At 42.2% G+C, this 22,362-nt stretch overlaps 2 protein-coding genes across 2 annotated transcripts; one reads left to right on the top strand and one right to left on the bottom strand.

Annotated features, from left to right (window-relative positions):
* The first annotated feature begins 4,331 nt into the window (after positions 1–4,331).
* inaa (internexin neuronal intermediate filament protein, alpha a) lies at positions 4,332–10,507 on the top strand. Its single transcript, XM_069659120.1, has 5 exons — positions 4,332–4,628; positions 5,920–6,150; positions 6,366–6,893; positions 9,203–9,327; positions 10,315–10,507. The coding sequence occupies exons 1-5, from the start codon at positions 4,332–4,334 to the stop codon at positions 10,505–10,507; spliced, it is 1,374 nt and encodes a 457-aa protein (XP_069515221.1).
* A 2,858-nt stretch (positions 10,508–13,365) lies between these two features.
* On the bottom strand, positions 13,366–21,818 carry pcgf6 (polycomb group ring finger 6). The gene is made up of 10 exons (XM_069658997.1): positions 21,329–21,818; positions 21,015–21,114; positions 20,087–20,183; positions 19,696–19,751; positions 19,531–19,590; positions 19,220–19,337; positions 18,649–18,676; positions 17,319–17,417; positions 14,269–14,355; positions 13,366–14,164 (listed from the first exon to the last, which is right to left on the bottom strand). The coding sequence occupies exons 1-10, from the start codon at positions 21,401–21,403 to the stop codon at positions 14,114–14,116; spliced, it is 771 nt and encodes a 256-aa protein (XP_069515098.1). The 5' UTR covers positions 21,404–21,818; the 3' UTR covers positions 13,366–14,113.
* Positions 21,819–22,362: the final 544 nt, after the last annotated feature.

The raw sequence follows: 22,362 nt of genomic DNA, 5'->3' as shown, positions 1-22,362 counted from the left end.
AAACATAGCAACCACGTGCGTGACGTCATGTGTTACGCTTTCCTTAACAACTCAGCGCACACATTGGTTCTGAGCGGTTCTGTTTGCTTCCAGAGACTGTTTTATGTAGTTTTCTCTCCACTGAAATGATAAAATAGTTGTAGTCACTAAAGAGCAGCAGGATCCATATGTGATTCTTCAAATTAAGAGTTTGCTTTGTGCATATTACGCACGTGGCACCGCACCACTATCTTTTTCCGTTGGTAAATCTCTTGATACGACAAAAGCAGGATGTACTGACCTTCGGTGCTTTCTTCATATCAGGCAGGTGTGCTGTAACAAACAGATTGCGGTCGCAAGTGTGTTGAGTGTGTTGTGTTTTGTCCTATATTTTAAAGTATAAAGAAAGATGAATAAAACAAATTTAAACTCACATGAAAGGCCTTTTACGCTCTCTGTGAGGTTTATGGACCGATGTGTGCGCTGAGTTTTGAAAACAAGCTTGACGCATGACGTCACGCACGCAGAGGATGCCATGGTTGCTATGTTTTGTCTCCAGGTGCATCATTTAAATCAGAGCATCATTTAAACAGAAACAAAACCTCAAACAGCCAAGACAAGTGTTTGACAAGTTTCACTCGACGGTTTGTTGAAATGAACGCTTCTGCTGAGGACTTGTTCATCATGAGGAGGACTACAGACTCTCAGAGACTGACGGAAGAGACACAACCAACTTCAGCAGGAACATGTGAGCTTCAACACCATCTCCGCTCTTTACTGTGATGATGTACACGGTAAGAACTGGACTGTACCTGAGCTGTTTATATGTTTAATTAAAAAAAGGCCATAAAAATAGAAAGAAGATAAATAATTTAATAATTATAAAATGCTACATTTTTATACAATATATCTTAAAAACAAACAAAACTCAGCTGCAATACACGGAGTTACTGTGAATGTAACGATGAGTACAACTGAAGTATTTGAACTTAGTAAATAAATATTACATATATGCAGATATATAAATGTAAGATAAAATAGTGGTTTGTGGTCATTAAATTGCAGGTCAAGTAGTAAAATAATAAATTAGAAAAATAAAATACCAACTGCTTTACAACCTGAGCTCGAGGCCGACCTGTGGCAAAACAGACCATCATCATTTCCATTCTGTGCTTACATGTTGCATTTTCATAAATGAATGTAATCAAGTTTTCACAGTGAGCCTTGTAGATGTACTGAACACACTGGGTGTTAGAAGGGAAGCAGCAGCCCATTTTGTCCCTGGAAGGCTACTGTAGGGATGAGTTTAAAGGGTTAATGTGCCAATTAAGCAGACAGAAAATGATGTAACTTTCTAAGCGAAGTTCAATGTTGTGCAATGTTTTCATCTCGTGTATCGTTCTGATTTAATGTCTGTTGCTCCTCACAGGTTCAGGGATGGTCGGCTTCGTCCCAACAGTTTACAGCAGCTGTTCCTGCCTACATGCTGAACCCGCATCCACCTGCAGATTCTGTTAGAGATCTTCAACCAACTCCACCTTAAGCCTCCTCCCTCAACTTTCTGCCTCCACCACCTTCACCTGGAAAAAAACAACATCCACCTTCAGTCTCTTCCTTCCAAATAAAAGACCTCTCTTAACCTACAGCCTCAAGCAACCTTCACCTCCACAGAGCCGCAAATCCAACCTTAATAATCTTTACTGCTCAATTGCTGCACCCGCCAAAAACATCTGCTAACACAGCCTCTGCCCGACACTAACTGTGTCAGCCTCCACCTTCAGGTTATGATCCTAAACCTACATTCTCTGCCAGCAACAGCAACTTCCACCCTCACCTGCATATTCTGCCAAAAACTGTAGCCTGAGCCTCCACCTGCACAGTCTTGCAGGCAGGTACAGCCCACACCTCCACCCACAACCTTTGCCAGCAACCTGTATCTGCAGATTCTATTTTTAAAAAGCAGCCAGTGAATTTGCCTTCATATTGCAGAAGCTGCAGCTGTAGCCTCCACCTAAAGCCTCCGCATCAACAGTCATGTCCTCAACCTGTGAATATGTGAACCCTGCAGCCACCACCTTCACCTGCATAATCTGGCTGACAGCCTCCACCTATAGCCTCCTCCAGTAACCTGCAGTCTCAGCCTCTAACTGCATATTTGGCAGAAAGAAGTGGCTTCAGCCTTTTCTTGCTGGATGAAAAACCTCTCAACTTACGGCCTCAACCAGCCTCCACCTAAAGCCACTCAGGTGCAAACCTCTGCCTCCATCCTACAGTAACCATCTACTGCCTCCATACAAATGCTGCCCCTGCCTTCCCCTGCAGATTTTGAAAGCTGGCAACAAGCGTGTCTCCACCACCAGCCTCTGTCACACACCAGCTGCAGCTTTGAGCCTCCACTTTCAGCCGCTGCCCGCTACATCTTTAGCCTTGTCAGGAACCTACAGCCGCCTCCACTTGCTGATTCTGACGGAAAGCGGCAGCCCCAACCTCCATCTAAGGCTTCAGCCTCCACCTCTCAGATTCTGGCAGACATTTATATCCTGAGCTTCCACCAGCAGCCTCTTCCAGCCGCCTGCAGCCACCTTCACCTGCAGCTTATGGTGGAGAGCTGCAGCCTGAGCCTCCAACTAAAGCCTAATACACCACCAGCCACAGTCTTTGTCAGCCACCTGCAGCGACCTTCACCTATCTGAAAACTAAAGCCACCTCTCCCAGACACCAGCAGCCACTGTCTATACCTGATATCTCTGCCAACAACCTGGAGCTGCCTCCACCTGCAGATTCTTGTTGACAGCTGTAGCCCCGACCTCCACCTTCAACCATTGCAAGAAATCCTGCAGCTTCCATCTCCACTTGCAGATTGTAGATGATCACCTCAGCCTGAACCTCCACCTTCCTCCTCTCTAAGCAAGGTTCACCTCCTACTTCACATGATGATTATGCACCACCTGCAGCCTTAAACTCCATCCACAGCCTCTTTCAGCAACCTCCAGCTTCTGCTAGAAACTCTTTGTCTGAACTTCCACCTACAGCCTCCGTCACCTCCTGCCTGCAGCATTCACCAGCAACCATCAGCCAACCTGCAGCCAGAAACCCCACCCCTACAGTATCTGCCATCAACCTGCACCTGCACCTCCACATCTTCAGAGGCTGCCAGAAAGCTGCATCTAGAACCCCCATCTTCTCTGTAAGCAACTGTCGCCTCCACCTTCATGTTCTAACACGGCCTCTGTGGAGGGGCTGCTGTCAGGGATAAGCACTGAATTTATGCCTAACGAGGCTGATAAATTCAAGCTACATATTAAGTAAACATTCATGTCATCATAATTTTCTCTCTGTTGCTGTTTACAAATTTTGTTATAAATCTCCACTGTCTGCAAAACATGACTGTGATGCTGAACTTCATCCACCAGAGAGAGCTCTTCTTCCTCAAACAGGCTCCAGCCTCCACCTGCAGCCTCTTCCAGACACCTTCAACTCCAGCTTCACCTGCTGATCATGCAGGTATAAACGTTACTCATCCATCTCCTCCTTTTCTCACAGAGCCAAAACCTTCATCCAGCAACCTGCACTGCTGCCTCCACCTTCAGAGTCTGCCCCACAGCTGCTCCCTGAACCTCAGCCTGTGTTCTTTTCCAGCAAATTTAAGCTGCCACCTCCACCTGCAGAGTCCTTCTCCCACTTGACAAGAGAATAAACAATATTTTGCTGATAGCACTAAAACACAAGTTCAGCTCTTTTAAAAAAACGGAAATCAAGATTCCACAGAACCCAGATAGTTTGCTATAGTTTGTTTGTTGTAGTTTGTATATTTTTTGAGGTTGTATCTATGTATGCTGCCTTGGCTTATTATATCATGTCAGGGGTTATAGGGTGGGGTAGGTTTGGTTAGTTGGGAGTTGTAGTTGTGTTTGCCTTGTGTTCTTTTTGCTCCCATTCATTGCATGAAAAAATTAATAGGCTAATTGATCAGAACATTTTCCACGTTACTTACAGCAAAGAATCCACTTTGAGGCTCAACTGGTTATATACACCTGCAGAGCTCTACCTGCTGGTACGACGAGTAAAATACATGACGCATGTGGAGACAGTCTGATGCCCCTCCGTGGACGGTTCCATCATTTTACGCACAAGAAATGAACCCGAGGCAGGTCTGACACCTAGAAAAAGATGTCCGCTTTGGTTTTGATAAGTTCAAATATAAAAATCTAATTAAACCATCTTCTCTCACCGGTACAAGTGTAAATAAGTCGTAAATCGTTGTGCGTAAAAGTGGTACGCTCTGCCTGCAGCCTATAAGCGCCTGCAAAGCTCATTAAGTCCTTCAGTTTTATCTCTGACTCACAGCAAACATGAGCCACGGTGACCGCTACACCTCTTCATCCTACCGGAAGATTTTCGGGGACTCCCCCAGGTTTTCCTCCTCCTCCTACCGCATGAGCAACACCTCTCCTCGGGGCTCGCCGGTGCTCCGGTCCATGGCTTCGTCATCCCGCAACAGCGCGACCTCCATGAGCGTGTACAGGCGGGTCGGCCGGTCCTCCATCTCTTTCGCTCCGATGGGCAGCGACACCCTGGACCTGACCCAGACCTCCGTAGCCAACAATGAACTCAAAGTCATCAGAACCAATGAGAAGGAGCAGCTGCAGGTGGGTGTGACGGGTGGAAGCAACGTATTTGCTTTTTTCAACAGTACTTTAAATGACTGGGTTAAAAAGGTCTATGTTCACCTAAAAATCAACATTTGATGCCTGAAGCTTCGACAATATACAGCATAATTTATGGGGACAACTTGCCCTGTATCGACCTAAAGCTTAATTAAATAGGCAATACAACAAGCTTCGGTTCAACAGGTCCAACTAGGATATTTTCTTCCCAGAACCATAATTATCATTATATTTAAAAACTGATCAGGTCCACAGTTATGGCCTATAAGCTTCCAACTCTGGTGTCCCACTCACTCAGTATCAGGCCAAGTGGTAATTGCATTAACCTAAATGAGTTTATATGGATGAAAGCCAGTAGGTTCCTCTGGTGTCAGAATGAGGAATTTCATTAAGCCTGACTGCATAATGACAACCAAACTATTAATTTATCTCTACCGTGATGAATGGACCAGTCATTCAGTAAACTTGCCAAAGGTGAAGAATGAGAGATTCCCTACAGACATGTTTTAGTACGACATACTCTGCTTTGAAAAATATTTAGTGTCTGAGATGGTCTTTCCACTAATAAAAAGTTTACATATTATACTTGAAAAAAATAGTTCATAAATTTGCAAACATTTTTAATTCATTCTTTTTATTGTATTTTTTAAATCAAATTAAAGAATATCAAGTTTTTGCATGCTTCATATTGGATCACAATTGGTTTATATACAAGATGCCACAAAACGCACATAAAATCATGCTTAAATACAGAACGTCTGTAATCTATTAATCTGTAATCGATTAATCACCAGCAAAGACACATTTTCCAAAAATAAAAATATCTTTAAGCTTCTATCTACACATGTCCGCCTACATGGTTGAAGGGCTTTGGTAACTGAAAACTTTAATTTATAAAGTAAATATAAAATTATAAACAAATTTATTAGGATGGCTTTTAGACATGTCAATAAGCTTATCATAAAATAATAATGACATGAAATCACTTCCATTTAGTTGATTCTGAGATCTAATCTTTGTTAAGTTAGCTAGCTTTATTTAGTGCCCTCTGTCTGCTGCTTGGATTTGGCTGGGCTGTTTCTGACAGCTTTCATTGTTCAGCATCATGTTTGTGATGCAAGGAACATGTTTAAACCTCAGGCCCTGATGGTGTAAATTCATTGTGGTTGTGACAGTAATAATTTTAATGGGCTGAGTGGGTGACTGGCCCACCAATCAACCTGTCAGGGAAGATTTTGTGTTATAACAAATCAGCATTTCTCCTGTTCTTCAGGGTCTTAATGACCGCTTCGCCATGTTCATCGATAAAGTGCGGCACCTGGAGCAGCAGAACAAAGTGTTGGAGATGGAGCTGGTGACCCTGCGGCAGAAGCAAGGCGAGCCGTCCCGCGTCGCTCTTCTCTACCAGCAGGAGATGAGGGACCTGCGGTCACAGGTGGAGGAGCTGAACAGGGACAAGAACCGCATCCTGATCGAGAGGAACAACATGGAGGACGAGCTGCAGGTAAAACCACAATGTCAAGGTATTTTTTCAGGATCATCTTTATCTTTTTTAAGCTGCCAGCTAAAGCAGTCACCTGGAGCAATTCCAAATCTTTTTGTATCTTAAAGTCATGTCGACCCCAAAATGTGGAAAGATAGGGCCAAGTTTTAAAAATACAGGAAGTCTCCTTTCACTCTTCTCTCATCTCTCTGTCTTCTCCTCATGCCTCATTTCAGAAACTCAGTGTGAAGTATGAGGAGGAGGTGAGGACCCGGGAGGAAGCTGATCAGACCTTGAGATCCTTCAGGAAGGACATAGATGATGCCGCAGCTGTCCGCCTGGACCTTGAGCGCCGCGTGGATTCTCTAATGGATGAGATCTCCTTCCTCAGGAAAGTGCATGACGAGGAAATCCAGGAGCTGAGCAGCTTGATGGAGGCGCAGCAGGTCTCAGTGGAGCTGGAGCTCGCCAAACCGGACCTCACCTCAGCTCTGAAGGAGATCCGTAACCAGTACGAGTCCATAGCCTCCAAAAACCTGCAGTCGGCCGAAGAGTGGTACAAGAATAAGTTTACCAGCCTGAGCGAGCAGGCCACCAGGACCAACGAGGCCATGAGGGCCAGCAGGGAGGAGATCAGTGAGTTCAGGAGGCAGCTGCAGTCCAAGACCATTGAGATCGAGACGCTGAGGGGAGCCAACGAGTCTCTGGAGAGGCAGATCACAGAGATGGAGGACGCACACAACACTGAGGTCACCGCCATGCAGGTAAGAAATCATAGTCATTCACAATAAAAGTGAATGTTCTCCGACTTCAATAAACCCCGGGGACAGATGTTTTAATTTTCCAAGGATCCCTTAAAGCAGCAGTTCTCACCTGGTCTCGCCTCAGGACCCACCACCACCTCCTCCACAACAAATCGCGACCCAAATTTCTGACATTTTTTAACCACTCTAATTTATTCAATGAAAAGTGGTGCAGTTTGGACCTGAGATGGAACGAAACATCACAGAATGTCAACATCACAACAGTATAACACGTAGTCAACCAAGAAGATGACCAGCTGGTGGCAGTGCATAAGAGGAAAATTTTCCCTCTACAATTAATTCAATTAATCAATTCAATGAACTAAAAAAGTGCAACATAATTGTAACTACTGTAGGGCTCATCTAGTTTTAAGAATGTAAATTTAACTGTAGCTGAGCGTGAATAAACTACACTACTACTGCACGCATTTCACAGGAAACCCATGTCCTTCAAAATAAAAGCGTATCATAGCTTTTTTTCTTTTCAAGCTAACATCTGCGACCCACTTTTGGGTCCCGATACACCAGTTGAGAACCACGGCCTTAAAGGGTCTTTTCCAAAGACAAAAAACAAGAGATTGACGTCGCCACTGTGATGCCACTAATTGGTTTGTGGATTAACGCATTTTGGCCATCGCCATCTTGGTTTTTTTGGAGCCAGAATTATGGCCATATTTATGGCATCTGAAATTCACTGCAACTTAGATATTCAGTGCGATACTAATGTTGGCCAACCAAAGAGAAAACAAAACGCACTGACCCTAACAGCCGAAGATTTAAATTTATCAGCTATTTGCTTGATGTAGCCACGGCCAAAGCATACACTGTTTGCCCTGAAACTAGTGATTGAACCATAAACTCATTATAAAAATGGTTACTAAGGTAGTAAATCAAGATAGAGGTAGGCTCATTTACTCATAGAGATCCATACAATGACAATTCTTTATGCAAGCAGTGGAGATACAATTTTCATAAGGACTCAAGGTTGCCATGGTAGAACTACACCATAGACATGCACTACTGTAGCATAAAACTATCTACAAAAAAGTGATAAGGATTCATGTAATGGCCCACAGAGAGAGGCCAAACTGGAACATACCATTTCATGCAGATTTGCAAAAAGCATTTAACAGAGTTTGAAATACTGTAATACTTTGTGACTGTCCTAATATATAATCACGTATTTTTACCATAAAATCCCCCCAAAGTACTTCCACGGACTTAACATGAACTGCCTATTAAGCTATTACTGCTATTAAGATGGTTGTAGAATTAGGAAGTCCCCTTTCGCTACCTGCTGGCACCGTGTGCATGAAGGTCATTACTGTCTACAACATGGTAGAATAATAGGATTGGAAGGATGCAGGTCTCAGAGTCAAGTTCCTCACAAATTATGTCACAGCTTGAGTAATGCTGTTAGCTAAGTGCAGCAGGGAGCCCTCAACTTTAAGATGTCAAGGACTGGGCAAGCAATGCAGCTACTGACAGTCTTACAATCACTCATATCCTTTCTAATAATAATTCTGCAAATCTCTCAGGTCCCTGTGCCCAGTTTTAGACAGTTAATTCTCCATTAAAAAATGTGTGACACACATCTATAGAAACTTTAGTCACAGACTGTAACATTCTACAAAGACTGGCATGTTGAAAGGTCACTATTTAAAGGATACAACAAGATTATTTCCCATCATGCACCTGGTGGAATTAAACAAGAAAACCAAACAAACAATGGAGCAGAAACATGAGCAGGTGTTGGTCAGAGCTATGTGCAGTGGTTTGATTTATCTGCAGCAATTGAGGCCGTAATGTTGGATGGGTTAGCATTACAAGCTAGCAGGCAGCTAGCAAGGCACCCCCCCTATGTTCAATTCTGATTTCAGAAGCCAGATTTGTCTAATTCATTTCCAAAGTCTGAAGTCGATCGTGAGCTTTCATGAGCGGTAGTTACTTTAACAAGCCTGTGACTGTGAGTCTGACTGAAACTGTTCTTAGTGAACTCACCCTGCGTGACTATTAGATTAACCTCTGACCTGCTAAATCGGATACAGGAAGGCAACCTGCTTTCACTGGCTTTTTAGAGACGGTAGAGCTAATCCTTAAAGGCTATTGTATTCCTTTTTAGGCACTGACTAAGTCCTATAGTCAGAATTTATACTTTATACAACAGATCGGATTAACAACCCTCTATATCAATGCTACATGAGTTCACTTTGTCAGACACGACTGATAATCTCCCTACTTTTAACTCTCTCTTATTCCCAATGTAACAGGACACTATTGGCCATCTGGATTCTGAGCTGAGGAACCTGAAGGGTGAGATGGCTCAGCACCTGAGGGAGTATCAGGACCTGCTCAATGTCAAGATGGCCCTGGACATAGAGATTGCTGCCTACAGGTGCTGACTGCATCTGGTATGTTTAAACCTGGGCCATATTTTTTAACTTATTGGGGTCTAAATGACGAACAGATACAACAACGTTTGAAATGCTCCAATAGATTTCTTGTAATGGCTGCAACGTGATCGCTGCAGGCAAATGCGCCCAATCAAATTATGTCCATTAAGAGTTCTTGTTTTTACCACAAACTGACTCATATTTTTATTCAAAGTGTCTGACAACATTAAGGAAAGAACCCTACAAAAGAAAGATCTTATTGTGAAGTTAAGATCACTTTTATTTAATCAGAAACAGCTGTTTTATTGGTCTTTTAAAAGCCACCAGACTCCATTGACAAAAACAGTAATTTTACCTCACAGAACACAGGAGTTGCTGGTCGGGCACTGCTTTGATCCGTACATTTTTTGAGTTATTGTGTAACTTTGGTGTTTAAATGGTTAGTTTGGATCCAACACAATATTTGTGTAACACATTATAATACAAAACATACTAGGACAGTTGAAGAACAGCAACTCCAGTGCCCTGTGAGGTAAATTGACTGTTTTGTCAATGGAGTTTGGTGGCTTTTGAAGAGAGTGATGTAACAGCTGCTTCTGGTTTAGAAAAAGCATCTTACTCTTAAACAAAAAGGTCTATCTCTGTAGGGATCCTTTCTGTAATGTTGTCAGACACTTAGAATAACAATCTGAGCCGGTCACTGGAAAAATAAGCACTTTTAGTGGACGTACTCTGATCAAGCACATTTGCCCACAAGTGTTAGCCTGTTTCATGGCTGCCATCTGAAGTAATCTACTCGAGCAACTCCAAACTTTTGTACCTGTTAGTCATTCAGACCCCAAACCATGTAAAAAATATAAAGCCCTGGATTTAAAATACCTAAGCTCCCCTTTAAAGACATGAATAAGACTCAACATGAACCTTTAAGCACTGCCAGGTGTGTTAAGCCGCCTGTCCACTCTGACATGTGTTTCCTTTGGCCCCATAAGGAAACTCCTGGAGGGGGAGGAGACTCACTTTAACTCAGGGATGTCGTTCGGCGCTACCAGCTTCAGCTACCAGCCTCGAGGCTCCATCAGCTCCACCAGGAGCAGCCAGAGGGAGAAAGAAGGAGCCAAGAAGGAGAGCTTCAAGGAGAGCCATGAGGATAAAGATGAGGCAGACATCAACTCCAACAACTGACGAGAGACGGATACAAAAATCTGGAGTGTTAAAAAGGGGGATATTGTTAATGTACTGTTTATGTATTGTGAGTTTATTAGCAACAGTAATACAAATGTTCCACAGTTAGAGCTGAAAGTCAGTATGATGGGTGATAATCAACATTTGGTAGTTGAAAATCGCAGTGACTCCAAACTTGGTTTTCCAAAAGATCTATAAATGACGACGAAACAACGAAAACAAATGAAACTAACCTGAAAATGAGGCTAGATGTACTCTATGTCTCTGGAGAACATGAATGTGTTAAGAAAAATATGTGACGTATGTTCAAGGGGTCGTTTTTGCTACCGAGTGTGATTGAATTGAAACCTGAGAAACAGACGAGGAAGAGTAAATCAGCCGTCAAATTTGCTTTAAAGCACAAAAACTTATGTTTGTTGATTTTATTTAACAAGAACATTGAATAAGATTAGCACTTGGGTCTGGCTGGCCGATGGCATGTTAAAAAAAACCTAACAAGAAACATATAAAAGCAACATAAGCACTTTATCACACAGACATAAGAGCACTTTAGGCACGTAGGGCGTATGGAGCATGATACCATGTTGTTTTGGTAGTGGCGGAGAGTTTATCCATCATGGTGTATTACCTACACAATGCTTCAGCAGTCAAATATACCATGTAGTCTAACAGATAACTTCACCTGTCTGCAGTGTATTCATATCATCACTGTTGTTTCATTTGCACTGAATAATGCAATAAACAACTTGACAGACAAATTGTTTTCTTTGCTTTCATATGCAAGTCATCATATTCACAAACAAACTGTACATTTAGAGACACTGGATTTTGAGTAGTTAAAAGGGAACAACTGGGGAACAAAGAAGAGACTGATTTAAAAAGTACTCAAAGACATTTTACATGTTAAAAACAATAGCAAAGATAGAAAAAGCAATAAACAGTATAAAACAATCAAGGTGCAAAAATTACAGTTAAATGTGTATGTAAATAAAAGAAAACAGTTACAACAACAACATAATGAGGGCTCACAGATTAAAAGCAGACTTAAATAGGTGGACTTCAGGGGAGTGAGGGAGAGTGTCTGAGGTGATGGGGGAGAGAGTTCCATAGGAAGAGGGCGGCAATAGAGAAAGCTCTGTCCCCCCAGGTCCGGTGTTTGGATCAGGTGAGAGGGGTGATGAGGCTGGTGTCGGTGGATCTGAGGTTACAGGTGGGAGTGTATTGGTGAAGGAGGTCAGTGAGGTAGGAGGAGGCTAGGATGAGAAGGCCCTTAATGAGAAGGAATAACACCTTATCAATTGTTGAATTATAATAAATCGTTATTAAGTACTTTGCTAAATTCTTAAAGGAGGACTAATTAGTAAATGATGAGTTAGAAGAGAACAGATTTGAAATCGCGAGCTCATAACTTCTTAAATTTCTGTATATAGATCATTCTGACAACTTTCTTCAACGAGTTACACCTACTATCTAATCTACTCATTCATTACTTATTACTATAACACTCACTATAACATCTTTTTTTTGTGCACCTTCAGTTGCGTCACGTTACTGAATAGTTACTGAGTACTGTATCTTTTTTTTATCATTATCTTACAATCACTTACTTTTTTGTGTGTCCCTTAAGCAGGGTGATTTTGGGCCCGATTCCCCACGAGTTCCTGTGGTGTGAGGGATGTTAAAGGTGATTTTACTTCCCCCGATCTGCTCGTAAGAATGTCGTGGCCGCACCAATTTCAAATCGTAAATATTAAACATGTTCGATATTTACGATCCGTTATCCTGTTGTGTGGGGGGAACCCCAAGGACAGCCGAGCACGCACTCTGACAGTGGAATGTCACGTGGAACCAAACAACAGCCAATGGGGAAGCAAGCTGACTGAAGAACATGACGCATAAAGTAACATACAGCCCATGTTCACGCCGTCTCCACCACTTCATCCATAGTTTGTTCTTTTTTCTTCCTGAATTTTCAGTAAAAAGTCCAAAAACTATCAACGCCAATTCTTCCTGCCCGTCGTCCGCCATGTTTGTTTACCCTAAAGTCTCGTTTGGGATCTCAGGATCTCAAGGCGCAGCCGGGAGGAGGAGGGTTTCCAGTTTGGAGACCTCGGAATTGCATCTCTGCATTTTGCAGATGACATGGTTCTGTTGGCCTCGTCAAACTGGAACATCCAGCAGGCATTGGGGCGTTTCGCAGCCTAGTGTGAAGTGTGTTGGGATGACAGTTAAGCACCTCCAAGTCTGAGGCCATGGTTCTCTGCTGGAAAACAGTGGATTGCTCCCTTTAGGTGGGAAGAGAGGTACTTCTCCAAGCTAAAGAGTTCAAGTATCTCGGGGTCTTGTTCACGAGTGAGGGTAAAATGGATTGCGAGATTGACAGACGGGTTGGTGCAGCATCAGCAGTACTGCGGGCATTGTACCGTACCGCCATGGTGAAGAAGGAGCAAACCCGTAAGGCGTCTATCTGTGTTCCAACCCTCACCTGTGGTCATGAGCTTTGGGTAATGACCAAAAGAATGAGGTCACGGATACAAGCTGCCGAAATTAGTTTCCTCCGCAGGGCGTCTGGACTCAGCCTTAGAGATAGGGTAAGGAGCTCAGACATCCGGAGGGAGCTCGGAGAAGAGCCGCTGCTTCTTGCTAGGGAGAGGGACATCTGGGCTAACATGCTTAGCCCGTGGCCACCATGACCCGACCCCGGATAAGTGGAAGAGGATGGATGGATGGCATTTATTTAATTAAAGGTTCATGTCAATGGGTGCTGGTATTAAAGATTTTAGGAATAAACCTGGGGCAGGTTCAACATAGTCTAAATTAGCTCCAGAAAACAGGAAACAAATGAACAAGTTGTGCAGTATTTTATTCTGACAAAAGACAGTAGAAAAGGTAAACTATCAAAGACTTCTTTACACAAACTCCCTTTAAATAACTGCTTTTGTGCTCTGAGTTTACATGAATGCAGGTTTTATCAAGTATATGGCATCTACTCATATCACAAACAATGAAATTTAAAAAAATCATAGCTGTTAAATTAAATGTGTAAATCAACAGGAAGCATCCATATAAACACACACACACACAGACACACCTTTGGTAGTGGAAGTCCTTTTGTTGAAGCCCTTTGAAACACAGTAATGTACCAGAAATCTCACTCAGCCCTTCGAATCATAAATAGAAAATATTAAGATAAAAAATCAGTCCAGTTTTAGCTACAGCAGCAGTCCAGCACTCTTGTGTGGAGCGGAACACCCAACCATTATCCATTAATGAAAGACTTATCGGCAGCAGGAAGAGGGATTTGTCATTTAAATTCACCTTATATAAGTCTTCTTCACATGTTGGCACTTCAGAAAATCAAATGCATAACGCCAGTTTGCACCAGTTTTGCAGCAGAGAAACATTTGATGCTACAGAGAACAGAAGTTCAGGTTTACATCTTTTCATTGCAGACTGTTTAATTAAGTCCATCTTAGGAGCTCTTGCACCGTCTCTTACAAGTTAAACCTTTCTTTAATGCCAATGTAAATACTCCAAATTAAGAGAGGAGTCTGATCAATATAAGGTCAGTCCATCCTCTAAGGAGTAAAGATCTGGCTCTGGTGTTCAAGGCTCAGAGGGCAGGACCAGGCCGAAGTGAAGCACCAGCAGACCATCCTGGATCAAAGTGGAAACACCAAAGGGATTAGTTAAATGTATTCCTGGATTACTACAAAATTAACATGATCACACTCCTGGTGTGGTGTTTTTGCACTGCTTACCTGAATAGCCTCCTCGCCCAAAGTGTTCTGTATGTCTTTGAGTGACTGGTAGTGATCCAGGAGGTGATCGCCGCAAACAACATCCACCTGCAGGAGACAGAAACACCTCAGACCGCAGCAGCCACTTTAATCACAGAGGGAAAACTCTGCTGCATATCAAATCAAGCGCTCCCTATACTAACAGTCACTCCTCCAGGGGGCGATGGAGAGATATTGGCTACAATGATTTAGCTTCTCAATAATCTCATTGAACAGACATCTGCATGCTAACAATCTGTTCTAGATCTAAAATTCAATTTCAGACAAATTCCCTGACGCTGTGTCACGAAAGCTGTTCAGTGTTCAGATTTCCCGACTTCCTTGAATGCATCAGAAATTATTGATCCAACGTCCGTTTTCTTCTCCTCTTGAGGACACTGGTGGAAGTAATGGACACAATATGCTTATATCATTGGCGCAAATGGAACTCATCTGTTAACATGCAATTTATTATAAATTTATCATAATTATTTCGCGGACCCCACTTTGAGAACCACTGATGTAGACTACCGACGCTCAGTCGCGTTTTGAACACCACTTGTTGTTACACTAAAACAGGAAGAGAGCAGGTCACTCGTTAAACCGAAACACCGGTCCCCTGAAACGGCTCATCATCGGCTGTTTGCAGGTATTTCAGGTTGGGCGTGAGTGATGCAGGAAAAAATAATATGTAAAGAGTGCATGAAACCTGTGTTTGTGCTGCAAAGCAACACAACTAACTTGTTCAAGCAGTTGAAGAAACACCACAAAGTGCAGAAATATATTTTGTGATGAATACTGATGCCGATCAAAAATAGTTACAGTGATCATATGAGTGCTTCACAAAATAAGAAATCTAGTTGCTTTGACCAAACTAAACCATCTACTGGACCCAGTTCCACATTACGAAAGCAAACAAACATTTAACCGAACATAAGAAACACTTTGGATACTCATGATAAACTGGTGGGCTAAACTAGTCAATACAATGCTCCTCAAAGTGTTACAAGAATAGAAGTGACAAATGTGACCACTGATACATTGGACAGTGATCCTTGTTCAGTATCTCTCCTCCCTGTCCAGACAGTTCAGGGGCGAGCAGCACTCAGGCCAGGAAATGAGCGTAAGAGTGTAAGCTGCTAATCCCCGTCCACGTGTTACTAAATACAAAATACACCAACACCTGATCACTCTTAAACAATTCTGTGTGTGCGCTCTAGGGACAGGAGGATGCTGATGATTGTAACACTATTATTTGTCATCCTGAGCTTCTCTAAAAGCGTCTGCACTGCTTTGAGACAGACGTGGTATTACTGCACTGATTATTGGACTATAACCAGATTACGGGTGATCTCACAAAGAGTCTGTTGTCCTTTAGATGTAGGTTTCCTGCTGAGTTTTGACCTGATCTGTTGAACTTTCTCTGTTGGGCTCTGCTCGTATTCAGGTATTTGTTGTTTTTGTCTGTGTACTGTACACTTGGCAATGCAAATTGCACAGTGTGTTGCTCTCGTTTTCATGGCTTATATTTTGGATAAAGCTGACTTTGATAAGATTCTTTGCAAATTTAAGAAGTTAATTAAAACTGAGAAAGCCTGCTGGATAAGTAAGGAAACATATTTGACTTGTAGCCCTTTGCTTTTCACCGTTAGCTGAGACTCAGATCTGCAGTTTTTTTCCGCACTTCACCAATTCACCTCAGAATTACATGAAATAACCAGATAAAAAAATGTCACTGTTATTATTATTAACAAGTAAATTAATCAGTCAACTACATCACACAGCTTTAGTTGGAGACCTCAGAACAACATCATCTGCGAAAAGCAGAGACACGTCTGTTGGGCTTAAACCATAGACTGTATTGAAAGATGGCCGACACGACAGCTCCCTAAAAGTGAAGCCAAACCCTCTCTATCGCCAAACCCTCTCTATCGCCCCCTTTTAGTTTAATTATTTGATGCTGTTAAAAGGGGGTGTGGCCTCATGATTGACAGCTCTGTTGACAAACGAGGCTCCTGCAGCGTTCTGTTCCCCGAGTAGCAGAGTAGAGGAACGGCGAGAGGAGACGTAACTAACACTAACACTACAATCAGTGAACTTTCCATAAGCGTGAATATCTGCTTCAGACCGACACAAGAAGCTGTTCTGCTGCAGACTGAGCCCACCTGAGGGCTTCAACACATCAAGGCCACAAGTTAAATGTGTGTTTTGGGTAGAGGAAGGGGCGGGACGTCCATTATGTGCCTCCACCAGCCGATCTCGACTGCACACACTCTGGATACAGATGCAAAAGATGGCAGCACCCGCTACAGGGGGCATTTTGGCTTCACTTTTGTACAATGAGAGAAGGTGGAAATGCATCAGCAATCTTTATATACAGGCATTGGCTTAAACAGACTGTGACCTTCAGCGGGCACAAGGACAGTTTACTGCAGAGTGTAAAGAGGGCGGGATAAGAGTCAGCACCTCCAAGTTTGAGGCCATGGCTCTGCCAGAACCAGTGGACTGCTTCCTCCGAGTGAGTTGCTGCCTCATATCAGTAAGATAACTTTTGGATGGAACTTTTGGTCTCCAGTACACCTGGATTTATTTCCATTACATTTTCAGCTATCCTTCCTTTATCGGGTTAGTAACTCAGACCATTACTTATGTGAATAATATGTTACTCTTTGGATTCCATGCACGGTATAGTTACAACATTGTGGCAGTGGTGTGTGGGTTTACATAGAAGACAACAACCAGTTTTCTTAATGTGCATAATATGCTGCATTAGTCATCTTAAATTTGGACAACAGGTGTAGGTAAGTGATCACACGTGGTCCTGGCTTTACATAATTTTGATAACACTGTTTGCTAACATGAAACATTTGTCTTCTTATACATAAAAGCACCTCCTCACTAACACACTCTGGTCACTGTGCACGCCTTAATCACTCTGTAATGCTGACCTCTTTTGCTGTCTAAAGCAGCAATCAGGATTTAGACTCTGGTCATGCCTCTTTGTGAACTCATTAACTGGTTGGCAGACTCACCTGGCAGGTTGGGCTCAGCTCCATCTTCCTCCTGATGAACAGCTCCACGTGGCGGACAGTCGCCTCGCCCGACACACGAACGTACCGTCGCTCTAATGGCTAAATGGACAGGTGGGAACAGACTGTGTGTAAGTTCTCATGTAAATATTTGTTTTCATAAAAAATAATACATTTGAACTCAATAATCAAAAGAACGTTAGGGCTGTCATTGCATTAAAAAACCAACTTATATAATTATAATTAGACAATTTTATAACTGGTTAAAGCCCAAAAATATGGCGAACAAGGTTAAAGTTTTCACATGAATCTCTCAAGCAGAGGCAACTGTTTGCAGCTAGCAAGCTAGATGCTGGTGAAAAAAAGTAAAGCATTTAACTGCAAAAGGCTCAGAGAGGAGAGCTAACATATAAGAAAGTAGGGCTGCACAATCAATTGAATATTAACCCCTGCTTTCCGTGATTAAATAAACATTGATAGCCACATTGACATTTAAAATGCGTGCTTTGCCTGTGTAAAACTCTGCTGCATATCAAATCAAGCGCTCTCTAAACTAACAGCCACTGCCCCAGAGGGGAATGGAGAGGTTTTGGCTTCACTTTTGGGGGAGCTGGCATGTCATGTGACGAGCGCCTACCTTGCAGTAATACGTTAAGAGTGGAAGAGTAAACAACAGAGACGGTCGGGAAAAAACAAAAGTCAAATGTCTGGAACAGAGGACGAAGAGCTGCTGAAACGTCTTGTCATCGCTTGTTTGGAGGCATTATGATTTTAGGGCGAGTGATGTTAAGAAGAAAACATAATCAGCAAAGAGGTCATGAAACCTGTGTCTGTGTCGCAAAGCAACACAACTCACTTGTTCAAGCAGCTGAAAAAACAGCTCAAAGTGCTGCATGATGAGTGTATGAAGGCCAAGAGGAAGAACGAGCTGCTCCCTGTCCATGTCCAGCATCAAGTCAGACATCCAGAAAAGAGATGCTGTACAGTGCAACACCCTATCCACCCAACTCCCAAAGACACACCGAAATTACCCAAGATGCACCACATTCAGGTAAAGAACCTGATTTTGAGTCTGAGTTTGGTGCAAAATGTGTACATGAGCAGGAACGTAGCACAAAATGGAACTGAAATTGTTGCTCTGTTTATTTAAATGTGAAAGTACAATTAACAAAATGGTCCCTAAAATTAATTTAATAACCATGATCTCAATATTGATAAAAAATAATCGTGATTATCATTTTGGCCATAATCGTGCAGCCCTAAAAGAAAGCACCCAACAGATAGATTTTATGAAGCACAAAGATAAGTAAAATAAAATATCTAAAGTCTTTACCTTGTAGTTGTCAATTCCCTCTTCAGCCCTGGAAACACAACAAGAGTCTTTACACAGCAAGTGCAACTTTTTGTTATTTAGCAGCCGTATATCTAAGACAATGGGGATATCTAGTGGCCGGTCTGTGCAACTGCATGATCGTTTTTCAGTACTACAAACTAGGTTTACTTTCCCTCAAAGCTGAAGAAAACAAATTCAGGTCAGTCAGCTATAAAAATGTCAATGTTGTCTTTGTTTACACTTCGGCTGTTAGAACCCGTTTATAAGAAATAGAAAAGGAGAATGAGTTCGCTGCTCTCCTTTTAAAGATGCCTGTGTGTGTTCCTTTCAATTGTTGTGTTAAGAACTAACAAGACCCTGATTAAAATCACCAGAGGCTGAATCTTCTCTGCATCAACCCAACATCAGGTGTGGCTCAATAACTAATTAAAACAGCTCACTTACATAAAGAATAAAAAAATACCATGATGTGTTTAGCCAACAAGAAATATTTAGAGATTTTAAAAGTAAACATTTTAAAGCCAAAACTGTTGGTGATGCTGGACAAAGAACGGTCCCATGAGATCCTTACCCAACAAACTCCAGCACCAGAGACACGTCGAGCTCAGGAGGAACGGAGAACACAGACTGAGGGGTGCTTTCCTTCTTCTGCCTCTTTAACACAACAGGACCTGGAGGGGAGATGACCACTGCAGAGCAGGACAAAGAATCCTCAGGACAAAGTAGAGACTAATTGTGAAGGTTTTTCTACTTTGCTAAAACAAAAAAGTCTCCATCCTTGGATTTGCAGTTGCTTTGTTGCTTTTCTACTGTTATTAATTAACATTGAACTACAGTGCCCCGGACATGTTTGCATAAACCTTTAAGGCTGAAATTGTTTACCTGGTTTTGGCACCTCCAGTCCTCTTGTTTTGTAGAAGTTAACCATTTGTTCTCTTTCCACTGTGGTAAAAAAAAGGGTTTAATTTAACTTACTTAAACAGAAATTGACACATATTATCCATGAATAACACTTAATAAATCTAGCTGTATATATACTATACTTACGCTCCTCCAAGAAGGGAACCATTTTGAAAACAATATCCTGCAGTTGTCTGTCAGGCCTGCAGGAAAAGAGAGATAATATTCTTAAAGCTTAACACTAACTGCTTAATAACAGATGTGAGAGACAGCAGACCTCTAGTCCTTAAATCGATACATTTCCACACCTTTATTTTAGAATTCATGATGTCAAAATGTAAGCCTTTGGACACTAACTATGACCAAGAAAATCTATACATTTCAATAACAAGAATAGGTATTTTTCCACTTTTTTATGACTTTAATCCCTATGGAAACTTTAATACAATTTAAGAAGTTGGATGAAAACCATCTTTTTATCAAACTGGAAGAGAAGTTGAAGCAAATCAGCAATTACATCAAGAGCTCAGAGACATACCTGATGTTGTAAAGTGGCTGTGTCTGATGGACTACGATGCTGCATGTTGGACACCTGTTGCTGTAGAAAAAGTGCTTCACGATGCAGCTTTTGCAAACTTGGAGAAGATAAAACACATAATGTAAGACACAGTCAGGACCCTATGTACTGAAAGATACTATAAGATTTTCCCTGACTTAGATGGACTTTTAGGCTGAAGTAGATATTGTTTAAAGTGTACCGTCATGTTGAATCCCACACAGAGTATAAAGGGTTTGAAATTAGCTTTTTATCCAAAACTATCCTGAATTCTACTTTCAAGTTTCCCCAAACTCAACCAACAAGTATCCCCCCAAATTGAAGTTCTGTTCATTCTACATAATAAATACACTTTAATAACTTTGTTTGAGTAACTCTTCTCAATCCATTGACACATTCTGGTCCGCTATGCAAGTTCTGCTTGTTTTTCCCTGCATTTGAACCTATCTATAAAAATTAAATCACCTTACAGAGTATCACCTAAGATGTTCGGCCACAGTCTCATACGGTCTGATACTAGGTCAACAGCTCAGGTTAATGACTCTGCCTTGCTTACACATCTATTATCACACTAATGATCTACAGAGGCTAATATTTCTAGCTCTGTTCACAAGTCAGTTCAGAACTGAAGAAGCCTTTTGGATGAGAGGTGCAACGTCTTCAGGAACTTTAACCAAGCCCAGTTGCCTTTGGGATTAAGCTTAGAATTAGGTCAATTACGTCCCTGTGTCTCTCCATGCAGAACTAGTGGAAGGGACTAGAAGCAAGGAACGGCGCAGGTAAAGGAAATGGAAATGTACCCATCATGTGATGTAAGGATGGGAGTAATTAGCCCCCCAGTTTATGTGAAACCCCTTGAATCCTCTTAAAAGGACCCCAGGAGGAAAAGCAGACCTCTGTTGTCACTCACATGTATGCAGGCACTCTGTGATGGTGGTGGCATCGACGAGGAAGCCGCAGCAAAGTGCACAGCGGATATATGGGTAGAACTGGTTGAGGGGGAGCTTGGGCTGTGGGGAGGAAAACAAATACTGCTTTAGAATATCCTTTACAGCACATGAACTCGAGTGCCTTTTAAACTAAATGGAAAACCATACAAAAGTCGACATTTAACATTATTCTGTTAGTATACGTATATCAGCTCAAACATGTAGGATATGGTTGTCAGTGCAAAGGAAAGGGATGTAGCCTTTGTAATTTAGTTATGTAAATTTGTACACGTACCTCGTCCTCAGAGTCGCTGTCTGATATGTTCGTTGAGCCTTCATGACTCCTGTGACCAAACGGAGGGACTGACATTCCCGACAGCTGTTAACAACACCACTACAAACCTCCAATATCTCTTTTTGTCAACAGGACGAAATAATAAATTAAATGATTTGCCTAAAACATCAGTTATTTTCAGTTAGCGGATAAACTTTGCGGTGAGTTAGCTACGCTTGGCTAGCTGGCTCAGGCTAGCCTTCGTATTATATGCAAACTAAAACATGAACACACGCGCGCGCTTACATATTAAATATGCAGCGTTGCCACACAAGTTACCAGAATAAACCAGATTAAACACCCCTGTGCGCGCTATGAATACGACGAAAACTATCACACGCAAAAAAACAACAACTTCCCAACTTTATATACTTTGTTTCATTCTTCACACACACGGAAGGGGCTTAATTTCCCTCCCTCGTGTTTTGCGCGAGCGGCAACAACAACACGTCTTCCGGTTTGGATCTTTTCAGAATAAAAGTGACCGGTGATCCGAGAAGTTAAATTCCCCCAAACACATTTTTTTGTCTGAACGCTCCCCCTGCCGTTAATATTTCATCGTCACACTTAATCCGACTTCGCAGAGAAAAATACTAGCCCATGAATCCTCCAGGGCATAGCGAACATTTAGGCCCAAATGACGTCGGTTCCGGTGATAGGAATGCACCGGAAGAAGGTTGGTTGTACTTGATTTTGCCAGCAGAGGAGGCTCGAAGGTAATCAAACCCAGATGTCAGGTGCCCTGTTGGTTGAGACCTTAAGTGGACATCAGAGGTGGTCACTGGACCTGTATTGTGAACCAGGAAAGGTGCCTTGAGCTCCATAAACGAGGAATTAAAAAAAGAACACAGCAAATATTGTCAGTGTTTAAAGTGAACTTTATTTTATATATTTCACACTTGCCCCAAATTATAACATTTCATATGGAAAAAAATGTATCAACCCATTTTTTCTTGCAGTATTCAACACAGCCACAACAATGTCAACAACAGCCT

The sequence above is a fragment of the Semicossyphus pulcher genome, unplaced genomic scaffold (assembly GCF_022749685.1).
Source record: "Semicossyphus pulcher isolate SPU_LCO1_2020_fin unplaced genomic scaffold, fSemPul1.0.p SCAF_12, whole genome shotgun sequence".
NCBI classification, from domain to species: Eukaryota; Metazoa; Chordata; class Actinopteri; order Labriformes; family Labridae; genus Semicossyphus; species Semicossyphus pulcher.
The sequence above is the reverse complement of the archived record's forward strand: the minus strand, read 5'-3'. Positions and strand labels throughout refer to the sequence as shown.